General features: G+C 32.5%; 3 protein-coding genes across 5 annotated transcripts in view; 1 reads left to right on the top strand and 2 right to left on the bottom strand.

Moving 5' to 3' along the window:
* Window positions 1-504, bottom strand: part of LOC113395439 (uncharacterized) — a 42,025-nt gene extending 41,521 nt beyond the window's left edge. Inside the window, exon 1 of the mRNA XM_064220122.1 lies at window positions 20-504. Within this exon, the coding sequence (XP_064076192.1) occupies window positions 20-212 (193 nt within the window). The 5' untranslated portion in view covers window positions 213-504. The remainder of the gene's footprint in view (window positions 1-19) is intronic.
* Window positions 505-4,385: 3,881 nt separating this feature from the next.
* LOC113395441 (uncharacterized) lies at window positions 4,386-12,792 on the bottom strand. Its single transcript, XM_026633018.2, has 5 exons — window positions 12,632-12,792; window positions 10,410-10,546; window positions 7,916-8,089; window positions 5,919-6,312; window positions 4,386-4,515 (listed from the first exon to the last, which is right to left on the bottom strand). Exons 1-5 carry the CDS (start codon window positions 12,687-12,689, stop codon window positions 4,484-4,486), a joined length of 795 nt encoding a protein of 264 aa, XP_026488803.2. The 5' UTR covers window positions 12,690-12,792; the 3' UTR covers window positions 4,386-4,483.
* A 1,106-nt stretch (window positions 12,793-13,898) lies between these two features.
* LOC113395442 (uncharacterized) overlaps window positions 13,899-14,476 on the top strand; it is a 48,301-nt gene continuing 47,723 nt past the window's right edge. For all 3 annotated transcript variants that reach the window (XM_064220125.1, XM_026633019.2, XM_064220123.1), the window contains exon 1: window positions 13,899-14,054. The gene's annotated coding sequence lies outside the window, so the exon portion shown is untranslated. The remainder of the gene's footprint in view (window positions 14,055-14,476) is intronic.

Here is a 14,476-nt window from a genome sequence, read left to right as displayed (position 1 = left end):
AAGGCAGCCAAATACTCACCATCTTGCCAAGGGTTGGTAGGCGCGAAGTACTGCGTGACAAGTTTTTCATCATCAGGGAAATTCACTTTTCTCGGATTTTTTTTTTCTTTTTTCTCAGGTTTATCTTTATCAGGAACAACGCCAGACTCGACGGTCACCGCATCAGTTTTTTCACACACGCCCGGGCATGTAACTTTATCATTGGTAGACATATCTATCACAAAATCCACGATTACATATCACTGCTTTACAATCACACATTAGCAAAATATACCACAATAAGAATTACACAAAAATAAAACAATTTTTGACACAAAACTCGCGACGATAGAACAAAAAAGTATCATCAGCACGACATTCTCGTAATCACACCGGCCATTGCATATTTTTTTTTAGGTTTCGACGGTTTTTTGAGATTTTTATTTCTCGCTTCGATTCAAAACATTCTACACCTTTCATACACCGTTTACCGCCATATTGGATTGAAGAAGACAAAAGGATAGTTTTTCGTTTGGAACACTAGGGGTCGCTTTTTATAGTAGAGTTGCCAAGAGCAAATATTGTAAAAATGAAATAAGTTTTTTTATGGAATGAAAAATATTTTCGAAATAACAATAGTGTAACGTCGTTTTATCTTTTGTATTAAGAAATGTATTGTGTTACCTTTCGAGGAATATAAGCAAATTATCACTTTGTAAATGCACTACTGGATAATAGATGGCGCTGCTCGGTACACTGCTAGTTTGAAAAATAAACACTAGTGGCGCAATATCATTACAAATTTTCTTTAACATTTTCTATCTTTTTCTTTAACACAAAATCATCATAATTATTAATTTAAATAGGACGCCAACGTTAATGAACTCAACATATTAATGTTTTTTTATCATTGTTTATGATTTGAATGAAGAAATAAACAACGGCAAAACAATATAAAACTATAGTACCGAAGTATAATTTGATTAAAAAAAAAAAAGTGGTGACTATCAAAAGGACGGGAACTTAAGTATCTAGATTAATAATAAAATAAATAGGTAACTTAGTTATTTATTAAAACTCAACATCACATAATATAGTTGTTTCGTACTTATAATTAAATTGTGGACTTGTAAAAATCGTATCTTTAACGAATAATTAAAAAAAAACTACCTATACTACATCTGGACAAAATACATAAAAAACTTAAAATTATTTGGTGCCTTTTACAAAACATGATACATTTAACTGGTATGCGATTAAAAACATGGTTTAAATAATATAGTAATTAAACAAATTATACAGTTAAAAAAAAAACATTTTTTTTTTCTAAAGCGATTTTTCTAATAATGTTGAAAATTAATATCTTAACTCTACTATAATAAAGTCTTGTTTATACCGGAGCAAAACTGTTACTTCCTAATAGTCTAAATTCAAAATGGTGACCATATTCTCCGCGCTGTTTTCCCGCCAATTTGGATTTAAGAGGGAATTTATTTTATATATGTATATAAAACTTGTCGCCCTCTAGCATTATACTTTCACGATGACTCCGGTGAATCGTTCGTCATCATATATTCATTATAGGTGACTGTTTGTGTTCTCCAACTGAAAATAAATACTACACGAATATAAATATAACTAACTCATACCGGATGATGCGCGTTTCGGAGGTTTGTAGTGTTGCTTAAAGCGTTGCTTCTTTTTTTGAAATTATTAATTTTTAGTTTCCTTAAGCAAACAATTCGAGTAATTTATTTATAAAAAATACAATTCTTATAAACAGACAAATGAACAGAAAAGAAATCTATTCCTTCAAAACACGAAGGTTCTGAACTTAATTGTGATATATATTTTTTAAACTATAAGAATGTTATATAAAAAAAGTGTATTAATTAAAATATGTTAATTTAAGTGATTACCGCATTCATTATTGTAATCTACGAAAAATACAATAAAATATTTATCTATGAACGAATTTAAATTCGAGCTTAAAATTTATATACCTATAAACATTTACAAAATATAATTATATAAAGTGTAAACATTTCATTTGTGATAATAGATGGCGTTACTTGTATTTTAAATCGCGCTAACGTTTTACTGCGACAAAAGACCTTAAGGTTTGTGAATCTGCGTAAATGTAAGAATTGCCGTAATACTTCAAATTAGTAGTCGCTACTATAGTACCCGTCACGAGAAGCTATAAATTATGTAAACAAACATCTTTTACTAAGTAAACATTTTATACTGCGAGATAATAATAAATTGACCATATTCAATCGACATGAAATATAGACGGTTTATATGAAAGTAACAACCTATTTAATTTAGTCGGATCATATTTTAACGACGCAAAGCGCTATCGTTTGTGTTTTTTGGTACCGGAACGCGTCCGTCGCAGTTATTGTTTCGTTATCACTTTTTTATTGTTGTTGTAATTGTTGCGTTAATTTTATTTGTTATTATGTATAATGGAGCCAGTAGCCAGTACATCTCAGGAAATAATATATGTTAATTCTTAAATAATATATGTTAATTAATACTTGTTACTTAATAATTTATTAAATCTTAAACAAATTCATTTTTTTTGTTGGTCCAAATGTTGTGAACTCCTGAACACTTGTTTACGAAATTTATAGCTTCTCATGACGGTTACTATAGTTCTCTGTAAGCAATACTATTGATACTATCGATAGTGTTGGACTATAGATAGTTTAGGTTAAAAGTAATACTATCGATAGTATTGCTCATGGGGAGCTATCGATCTCTAACACCTTAACTATCGATAGTCTATCGATAGTGGACTATCGATATGCAACACTAATTTAGACAAGTAATGAAGGTGTACCAATTATAGTTAGCGGCATAAGTCGTGGGCAAAATGTTTTTTCGGGGAAAAGGAAGAGCCGGTTTCACCGAGTTACACGTGATTGGTCCGTCACTCGTTGCTTGTCTTCTATTGGTCTCTCGCTTGTCATTCGCTGCTTTAATTGGGCCGAGCATGGACGCGAACTCGACCCCCCCCCCCCCCCCGCTGCCCTTCTGTAATCGACTGATGCCGGCTATTATTACTCAATTGATTTGTGTACGGAATTCGATTGGTTATTATAAACTACGTTAAACAGCGCGAACAACTAAAAAGCTACATTTAAGTAAGAAATTTGTATGTTTATATAAGTATCAAAACTCTCTTTAAAGATCAAGACTGAACTTTGTTACTTACTAGTAGTCTAAATTCAAAATGGCCACATTATCCGCGCTGTTTTCCCGCCAATTTGGTTTTAAGAGGTAATCTCTTTTTTATGTACATAAATTTTAACAACAATTAATAAACGCGTTTTCTCCAAAAATATTTTTTATCTTTTAATATATTTCATAAATATATCATGTATAAAACATTCATAATGGACTTAATTTTCAATTGTTTAATTATGTTCATTGGAACATTAATCTCAACAAAAAGTTTTCGTATCTTTAACAACTAACTTCAAATAGACGTAAAAGTGCACAAGATAGCATCAATAAAGTTATCTGAACCATTACAAAACTTTGCACTCCAATTGCAATATATTTCATGACGCCCATAGAATAAAAATACCATACTTTTAAAAATGTTCACATTACCTATAAACAAATATAGTTACATATTTCTTGGTGTATTTTAGACTGTAAAAATATATACCATTGCTTTACATGAAAAAAATAAACCGTCTCTAGATTTTTTTTAAATATTCTACAAAATAACAAGTTAGCTTAGGAAGTCAATACCAGGTTATTATTTTTTTAAATATATATGAAGATTTTTATACTATAATATGCAACACAATATAATATTTGCAGAAAACAAAATATTTCACATTACATGTATTTTTAGCAGTGGTAACATATCCTATAGAAGTAATATATCATACTGCCAAACAGCAAAACTTAGTATTTCAATATATATGCATGTTCTAGAAAATACTCGTGCTAATTTTAAAGTATGGTTGTGTTATTCTGCAAACATTCTATCGGATATTAACAATATAATTTACAAATGTTTTGTTTAACAATGATTCCATTATTCCTGTCAGAGAATATTATATAGTATCGTTTAACTAATAACAATTATTTTACAATAATAAGTAATCTAGAGACATAACATTTTCATATACGATAAAATCTTTTAGATTATTGTGTAAAATTTTACCAAATATAACGCCATAATTAATTAATTTTCTTGTATATACGTTGTGGTCCTTACACCGTTCATAATATTTAAAAATATAAAATCTGTGATTTCGCACAGATAAAAAATATACGACTTACGTTTTTTTTTTTTTGTTTAAATAATATAATCTTTTAGATTAATTTTTTAACATGTAGCATTATAAAACGGTTTAAACAGATTTAAAAAATAATTATCTGTAGTATTTTTTATCTGTGCAATTATTTATTTATTTTTGGTCTACATATAATGGCTACTTATAATTTTAAGGTTTAACTGTCTAAGAATGTCACTGGGTTACTTTTTTATCTTCAAATCGAGGACACGATCTGGAAATGGAAAAAAACGACTATAGTCAGAAGAATTTAAGGTGAAGTTAGGATAAAAAAAATGCATTAATTTTGTATGTTCTTTGGAGGTGGCCTCCACCTGACGGGGTGTGATTCCTATAGTCACAAGAATTCAAGGTGAAGTATCTTAGATAAAAAGGAAGAGGCCTTCACCCGAGAGGGGTCCATGCAAACGCAGAATTCCAAGAAACTTCTTTACCTATGAAATCAAATTTGATTATTTCAAATTCTCTATTTGATGTTCAACGATTTATTTTTTATATAATTTTATAACTGTTGATATATGCATGGAATGAAAAGGCTTAAATTAAATTTGGTGGTAGGACTATGAGCAAACCTGTCTGGGTTGACCACCCACTCATCAGATATTCTGCCGCTAATAAATACTTGGTATTGTTGGGTACCGGTTTGAAGGGTGAGTGAGCCAGTGTAACTACAGGCACAAGAGACATAACATCTTAGTTCCCTAGGTCGGTGGCACATTGGTGATGTAAGGAATGGTTAATATTTCTTACAGCGCCATTGTCGGTGGTGACCATTTGCCAGTCCGCATATCGATTACAGAAAAAAATGTGCACATAGTTATATCTCTTTGGCGTATTTATAAATAGTTTCCAAGCGTCAAAAGCGCGATGGATTGCGGGGTGTCTACTGATGTAAGAAGTAGCACGTTTGACCCAGACGCGTTATGCTGTTGTCGTCTCCACTTAACAGAGGGCTAAATAGGAATATTGGTCATTTCTTTAAATTCCTTTCTAATCTAGCCGACCACGGGTTTGGGTGGCGTTATTTGGACAAATATATGAGATTATCAAATATTGACGACCTCCGTGGTCGAGTAGTGTGTACACCGGTTTTCATGGTTACGCCACTCCGAGGTTCCGATGTAGAAAAAGTTCATTAGTTTTCTATGTCGTCTCGGGTCTGGGTGTTTGTACCGTCGTTAGTTCTGATCTTCCATAACACAAGTGCTTTAACTACTTACATTGGGATCAGAGTAATGTATGTGATGTTGTCCAATATTTATTTATTAATTATTATTATTACCAGAGTATTAGATCGACATATAAGACACATTTATATAAGCTTAAATATCAAGTGATGTCAATGAACACTGATATTTTTGCTTCAAGCATAAGTCAAAGTATTCAACATGTTTTGGATATGTTAACGTCTGCTCTAAAAATGGGCGCTTCAGTCCTATTACCAGCTTCTGCGACCTCACAACCGTTTCGGAGGCCTGGGACTGGGAGCGGCATATAAAAAGTTCCTCGGAGTTCAAGCCTCCTTGATACGAAATTTCATTACCCATCAAACTCGGTTCTCGATTTGACCTTGAACAAGTAACACGTTCGTTAATACATTTAAAGGTGTGCACTTACCGTCATTATCATCGCAATACGTTATCCTTCTGGGCGCCAATTGCTTCCTGCCGTGACTCCTCTTCTTCTCCTTGACACAAAGATCCAGGACCCCATCGACGCCATCGACTTTCGCCGACCCAACACCTTTCTTTCCGTCTAAGAATATCGTCTTCGCGTAAACTCGCTTCTCCGTCTTCCCTTTATACATATGGTTGACACTCTGCTGAACCAGCTTATCGATGCGACATTCAAAAACATGTCTGTCCGTCTCTATGCAGTTATTTCGCAAACTCTGAATCGTTGGCAACGGTTTCGTTTCGACATTTTTCATTGGATTTTCTTTATAACGAGATTCAGTTTTTTCGTGTTCAATGTCTGGTACTTCTGTGGGATCGGAACGATGTTTTAGCGTCTGAAAGAGATTTATTTGAATCGCTTATTATGGATGTTAAAAGCGCTGCTCTGATTGGTTGATGGTGATGAAGGCGCACTAATGCCATCTAGCGGCAATAGGCGGAGTCTATGGCCTAACAGATGATTTCCTTAGTGGTTGGTCTTCGTGCAAGCCCGGTTAGTTACCATCACATTTTCCACTGCTAAGCACTACTTAAGATACATTTGGCATACTGATATATCAAAATTAATTAAAAAAAAAAAAAAAAAACATTATTCTCTCAAGAATGAGAGAACTTAAATTGCATTATGACCTATAATTAGATCGAATTAAATTAATTGTCCTGTGTTATATTAACCCCTGTTTTGTTTCAGCCATTCTAACTTTAGGATCGAAGTTCGTTAACGCGGCCGTATAGTGTACTAGCAGAAATCGTCACATGGCATATGGGCCACCTGATGCTGAATAGACAATGGCTTTGTTAGAAATACTAACCATCCCTTACTGTACCAATGCGCCACCAACCTTGGAAACTAAGATGTTATGTCCCATGTGCCTGTGGTTACACTGCCTTACTCCTTCAAACTGTAACAGAACGACACTGACTGCTGCTGTTCGTGGGTAGAATATCTGACAAGTGAGTAGCGTCTACTCAGACGGGCTTGCACAAAGCCCTACCACCAAGTAAAAGCGTTGTGCCCCCTCCTCGATCTTTCTCTCTCTTTCTCCCTCTGTCTCTTTCTGTCTCTTTCTTAGACAGTTTAATTAATAGTTTAAGTAGTCTGTTATTTAATACACATAGAAAGCAACTTCGTTCCAACCGGAAGTCGACGACATATCCATTTTTACCATTATATTATTACACATAACATAAACATAATCAGCCTGTAAATTTCCCACTGCTGGGCTAAGGCCTCCTCTCCCGTTGAGGAGAAGGTATGGAGCATATTCCACCACGCTGCTCCAATGCGGGTTGGTGGAATACACATGTGGCAGAATTTCGTTGAAATTAGACACACGCAGGTTTCCTCACGATGTTTTCCTTCACCGCCGAGCACGAGATGAATTATAAACAAATTAAGCACATGTAAATTCAGTGGTGCTTGCCTGGTTTGAACCCGAAATCATCGGTTAAGATGCACGCGTTCTAACCACTGGGCCATCTCGGCTTATATTATTAAGAAACCTGATCTATTGGAGCACCTAATGAAACGAGTGCACCAATTACAGTTAGAAATCCGCTGTTATCATTGCGTCACATCTACCTGTACAGCGTATTCCAATGGAAGTAGGAAAAATGATAAACAAACCTTAGATTTACGTATTTCATGCGATTCTCTAATAACTCAGCTATAGACACTACTGAGAGTTTACGATTAACATATCTCTATTTATAATACAACACTGTTACACTTAACTACTTATATCCACTTTAATTTTACTTCCAAAATTCCGATAACAGATTCGTCGACGTTCAAACGCCAATCGCAAATCCATAGATCAATCAAGCTCTCGACCAATGATGTCGCGTCGATTTGCTGTCAATTGTTTGTCTTTGAATTTTGTTGTCTTTGAATAGAATATACACGGATGCATAAATCAGAAATGAAACAAGTAATACCTGTAGGACATGGTTCCGTAGCAAACTAAAACTCTTCCGTAATTCCGTTCTGGATTCTAAGAGGGCGCGTCTCTCACTCAGCGCGTCCTCGCGACACGCCCTCACCGCCCGCAGCTCCCGAGTCAGGCGGCGCAAGTGCTCCATACTGCGTCGTCGGCTGTTCTGTGAGGCGAGCTGTTAAGCGAAATATAAACTAAAAAATATAAAAACCGCTTTAATGAGGTATCATCATAATACTGTAGTACATTATTTTGATCTATCCCGTAGGCTTCTTAGCGTTTGCAATGAAAGCGCAAAATAATATGTTTATTTACGACATCACTTTAGAAACCTCTAAAATTATCAGTGTTTCTTTACTATATTGTGCATGTATTATACATATAAATATTCCTCTTGAATCAATCTATCTATTAAAAAAAACCGCATCAAAATCCGTTTCGTAGTTTCACAGATTTAAAAGCATATACAGGAACAGACAGTCAGCGAGAAGCGACTTTGTTTTATACTATGTGGTTATATATAAATCAATATGTTATATATATATATCTCCATTATTTGTCCTAATGTCAATTTAGGTACAGAATCACTAGATAATATAAAACGAAGTCACTTTCCGTCGTCTGTACGCTTGGATCTTATAAACTACGCAACTGATTTTAATGCAGTTTTCTTCAATAAACAGAGCGATTCAAGAGGATGGTTTATATGAATAGTACAGGCATATTATAGTCGAAAAAAAACGAGAATTTCAATTTCCCAGCCGGAATAAGAGTTTTTTGAAATGTTATTGTCTATTTCTTCAATGTAAAACTTTGTACTCATGTGAAGTCAGGACGGATAGCTAGTTATTAGAAATGAAAGTGTCCATAGGGGCTATTCATTTATTACGTAAGACGATTTAGGGGGAGGGGGTCGACAATGTCTTATGTTTTCTTACAAGGGGGTGGGAAGGAGTCTCGATAGTTCGTACGTAAGATCAAAAAAATGCGTACAGTTAAAATTATTTGAAAAAGTTTCGATTGTCGAGATTCGTTCGGATGCGTATATGTATAAAACAATATTTTCATTTCCATGGCAACGGGCGGGCCACAAAATAAAGATTATTAGTACCTTTAAAATTACGAATAAATATTTCAAACAATTAATTCTTTGAAACAAAAATTAAAATAAACCAAACGTGTATTCATTTTTTCCTTTAGATTCTTACGTAATAAATATTAAACAAGGGGGAGGGGGTCGCCCTATACTTATTTTTTCATATAATACGGGGGGGGCGTCAAAAACAAGCTAAAATAGTCTTACGTAATAAATGAATGGCCCCATACTTCTGACGTGTTATAAAAAGACGCGTCATTTTCGTATTCGCCTTTGTTGTGTTTTGCTAATGTTCTGCGGGCTTAATCCTTGTTGCGCATGCCTTTTGTTTTATAATTTGTGGTAAACACAGCTTTCAGACACGAATCTACTGGAATTTCTTAACAAACAAACTCAACTTTTTACAGGCGCAACCCAGGATTAACGACCAAACCACGATGCCTTATAAGCCATTACGAATGAAACCCTCCCCCCTTCCCCCCACAGGGAACCAGTAAAGTATTGAACGCGAATCACCAATAAACTTTCACAATTACATAAAACGTATGTAAACCCGCAATAATCAGCTTGTGTTACCAGAACGTATCGCGTTACGTTTGCGGTGTGCACATTCGAACGTCGTGAGAAATTAACTTATACAAGAAATAGCACTGTAAATTCAATTCTTCGACAAAATTACTCCATAACATAAAATATGGCGTAAAAAAAAACTATAGTATCATATGAGAGGCAGTTTTGTGATGGCTAACGGAAAAAAAAAACTACAACACCAAAACTGTGGTCGATCCCATGGTTAAATCTTCCGCATTTTAACCGATGATTGCGGGTTCAAAACAAGCACCGCTGAATTTTCATGTACTTCATTTCTGTTTATAAATAATTAATCTCGTGCTCGGTGAAGGAGAACATCGTGAGGAAACCTGCATGTGTCTAATTTCGACGAAACTGCCACGTGTGCATCTAGCAACCCTTCTCAAAGGAAGAGGAGGGCTTAGCCCAGCAGTGGGATACTACTATTAAATATATATTCACTAACATAACGATCCAGTTGCGGTTCAGTCGAAAATAGATGAGATGTTAAGAAGTTATTGGTCCACAGTTAGGATTAAGCTTTGGTTACATTTTGTCAAGGATAGTCAAATTTGGATCAAACGCGTGAAGAGGCATCTTGCGGGCCGGCATGGGGAAGGCGACTAGTGCAGCTCATTCTTGCTGACTGTACTGGTCTTCGCGTTTGGACTCCACCCACTTACTATCATGTGGAGTGGAGTCATATGTCTGTACGGACATAATACAAAAAAACAAAAGAATAGAATCTAGAACCTAAGTTCAAGATATTCGTCCCCTTTTAAGAGCTTAGTGTTAGACATTGAGTTATATGAACTTAAGACCTACTTACTCTGTTCTTGATTCTCCGTCGGAGACCCTTCAGGAAGGCCAAGTCGTCGTCGTTTAGTATCAGGCTTTGAACTCTTTCCGTATACTTGCATGTAGGTAAGCCTGCCACCTCTTCAACTGTCATATTGATGCCACGTGCTGGAATGAACGGACGACGAAATTATTTTTAATGAAGAACAGGCTATTTGACAATGCGAAAAATAAAGTGTCAATTATTGTAATCAGTATATATTATGAGTTTAGAAACGGTTATTTATCAACGAAAGTTAAAAATAATAATTAATTTATTCAAAATTCCATAAATAAAAATGCATTTTTTTAAACGTTTGTCACGTGACACAAAACGCTCCCGATCGGTCGGGCTTATGATGACGTCACTTGCTTATTAACCTCGTTTGCCTACTGTATGTGGATTATATGTGCCACAGATTACAATACAGGCAGGTGACGTCACCGACCCCATTGCAGCACCATATTGACAAAGTAGCGTTTTCGCGCGCTATTTAAACATTCGTAAATATTTTTATTTTGATATTTTGCAGCAAATATGTCCTAGAATTTAAAAAAAAACTTTCACTGGGTTCCTTAACCTCTACTAAATAATATAAAATGGATTTTAAAAACCAGTCAAATAGCCTATTATCATTAAATCTCCTTTGTTAAAGTAATTAACTCCTTAAAGGTATTAATTTAAACATATTAAGATGTATTTGTTTGTAACAACCATAACAGGAGAAAAGCCAAATAAATAAACATATATTGTTTATATCTAATCTAAGGTGTTTTGAACGTCGACGAAACTGTTATCGTAATTTTGAAAGTAAACTAAAGTGGATATAAGTAGTTAAGTGTAACAGTGTTGTATTATAAATAAAGATATATTAATCGTAAACTCTTAGTAGTGTTTATAGCTGAGTTATTAGCGAATCGCATGAAATACGTAAATCTAAGGTTTGTTTATCTTTTTTCCTACTTCCATTGGAATATATATATACAGGGTTATTGATAATTCGACGTCTTCCCGGTAGGGGGTGATAGGGGTGACTATTTGCGATAATTTGAACACCCATATGCATGATGCAAAAGTGAGCCATTTTTGAGTTATCGCGTTTTTTAGATTTTTTCAAAATAATTCAAAAATGCAATTTCAAAAATTTATTTTAAAAAAAGTATCAATTAAAATCTATTTTTTTCTTCTGATTTATAAAAACGATTAAACACTGGATATTATTCAATATTTAAACAATAATTATCGGTCCAAATTTAAAAATGCGAGACGGAAAACTATATTATTTCAATATTTTTTTTATTTTTTCCATCAAATATGCCTGAAAAAAGAAATCATTATGAAACTTGTTCTGCAGATTATTTTAAAAACAATCGTTTACTTAGCTTTCAGAAAATGTATAAAAACTAGGAATTAATTTCAAAGCAACCGAAATAAAATGATCAGAAAGGAAATTCGTATTCGAACATGACCGAATTCATACTAAAGGTCGCTCTTTAAAATGCCCACAAAATTGATTTAAAATAATAACCAATGTAAGAAAACTTACTTATTTACTTAACTTACTTACTTAATACAAATTTAAAATTAAATTTAGATACATAAACAGTTCAGTAGCTAAGTTACAATTAAGATATTTTGTATTATCATTTTAATCCTGTGCACGTTATTTAGTACGAATTCATAAAATTTAATAAAAATATTTTTTAAAGAAATTTGATAAAAAGGTTTTTGTAAATAAATTTATATTAAAAACTTATAGACACTGGCTCTATAATTCTAGGTCTGTAGACATCTAGGCCTAGCTTTATAAAAAAAAAAAGACAAAATAATTCAAACAAAGTGTTGTGTATTGTTTTATAATGGAATATATAATATTAATTAAGCATACTTTAAAGATTATCAAGTAATATTGTCACTTTGAGAATAAAATAGACTAATACTTTTTAAATTTCGAAGTGATCTTCAGAATAACATTGGAAATAAGTAAATAAAAAATTTTTAAATAATTTGATAATTACAATAAAATATATTATTAACAAATACAAAAACAAAAGAACTATGTTGATCTTTTTCACTCTAACGCTTTACTTTTTACCTAGTATTTATTCAAAACGTTAAGTATTCAAATAAAAATACGAGATTAAAGAATTTTGCGTCATTTGATTCCGAGAAGTAGTCTCAAATTTCATTCACAGACGCCCTCTAGTACTCACCGTCCAATATTTCTTGATCTAGTTGGTACGAAGGTGCGTGTTTCCCGTAATCATCCATTCTTCATATTTGTAAATAGTTTTAGATAACTTTAAAAACAAAAAAACTTGTTGCTACTAAGACGTACGAAGAGGTTATATATTTGGCTGTCACTGTCAATTTGTGTGTAGCAGTCAGCTGTCAATGTCACACAAAAAAAACAACGATAGTGTTGTATGAATTTCGTCATTTAATTTTTTTCGATTATTATAGTTATACTTTTTGTAACATTTAATAAGTTTAAAAAGTAAAATATATTTAAGCATTAAATAAGAATTTATAGACTAGAGTATATCAATTAATAATTAGCAAAATGTTTTCAAATCGTTTCCACCGTAAAGTTCATTAAATATATGTACAGTGAAATTAGATTTCGATATTCGTAAATGATGTTTAATTTTATCGAATATCGAGTCACAATCAGTCGCTTCGTATTGTAATTTAATTGTCTTTTATTTTTGAATTACAGTATATAGTATACTATTATATTTGCAAAAGTGACAAGGGAGTGTTAGTAGCCCCAAGTATGTTGTAAACATCATATTTCCTATAAAGTTATATGAAAACTACACTCAGGGGTCTGAAAATAATGTTATTCCTGTCAAATTATTTTTTTATAATCAACAATCAACGTCCATGAAGCATTTATTTCTTAAATGTTATAAAAAATTACTTTATAAAATTAAATTAAATAACTAATTTATGCATATATTAATTAATAGCGACATTATTTCAACTAACTCATAGTATGGAAAATCAATGAATATATCTATTAATTTTTTATATTTAAATTTTAATAAAATTTAAAATTATGCTTACATCAATAGCATTGTGAGGAATTTCTGTTTTTTTATTTTGTGTTATAAAACATTAAGGTTTACCGTAATTTTACCGAAATAATACCATTGTGTCTAAAAATGTGATTAAAAAGAATAAGATAACAGAATAAAGGACATTTTAATTGGCAAAAATCTACGTGGAAATCCTTAATTATTTATAATAAAATCGAGTTTCATTATTTTCAAAATAGTTTTAAATTTTTATTTTTTTTTACGTATACTGATTAAAACATAAAACAATATTAAGGATATTTTACATGTGCCTAATATCGTTATTAGTATTCACAATTTTTATTTCCATCGGGAAAAATCGTAATAATCGAGGTAATCGACTAAATATACATCCCTATTAAATTTTGCTGTCCGTTCAGTGCTAAAAAATCCTTAGTCTATGTGCACAATTTGAAAGGACGTGGTTTCGTATTTTCGCTCGGATCCGGTCGGCCGGCGTAGCGTTTTTTATCATAATTTTGATCTATTCTATTGTGTCAGAGAATATCTTCTCTGTCACTGTTCCATTGTTTTACGTGTCTTATAAATTTTACTGGTAAGTACAAAAATAATAATTAAATAATTTGTTGTGACGACTTTTATCGTTATTTCTTTAAAAGAATAAATTTTTGCACATGTGTTAACGTTTTTGTGAATTCAAAATTTTCAAATGTTTAGGACTCGTGCCTAAAGCATTTCTTTTTTTATTGGTTTGATGTTTTACGTACACTTTTTAATTAAGAAGTTATTGTAGCCAGAACAAAAACACTTTTCTAATCATTTAATTATACCAATTCATAATATGATTACGATAATATATTTTATAGGATTTGTTTTATATTTCTGTATTATTACATTACTTATTATTCCTCGCCTATATTAAAGTGATATGCATTTGTCTTCGGCAAATAATTAACTACTTAAAAAAAAAGTTCGCTTTTTTTCATAAATAGTTTTTTTTCCGATACATATTTAATT

The sequence above is a fragment of the Vanessa tameamea genome, chromosome 31 (assembly GCF_037043105.1).
Source record: "Vanessa tameamea isolate UH-Manoa-2023 chromosome 31, ilVanTame1 primary haplotype, whole genome shotgun sequence".
NCBI lineage: Eukaryota > Metazoa > Arthropoda > Insecta > Lepidoptera > Nymphalidae > Vanessa > Vanessa tameamea.
This window is presented reverse-complemented; position numbering and strand designations above follow the sequence as displayed.

What these genes read in the sequence shown, in the direction of transcription:
- LOC113395441 (XM_026633018.2), bottom strand. Translation starts at nt 12,689, where the DNA reads ATGGATGATTACGGGAAACACGCACCTTCGTACCAACTAGATCAAGAA. An exon ending in AGATCAAGAAATATTGGACG is followed by an intron (nt 10,547 to 12,631) that starts GTGAGTACTAGA and finishes CGTTCATTCCAG; the next exon opens with CACGTGGCATCAATATGACA. An exon ending in TACGGAACCATGTCCTACAG is followed by an intron (nt 6,313 to 7,915) that starts GTATTACTTGTT and finishes AATCTCTTTCAG; the next exon opens with ACGCTAAAACATCGTTCCGA.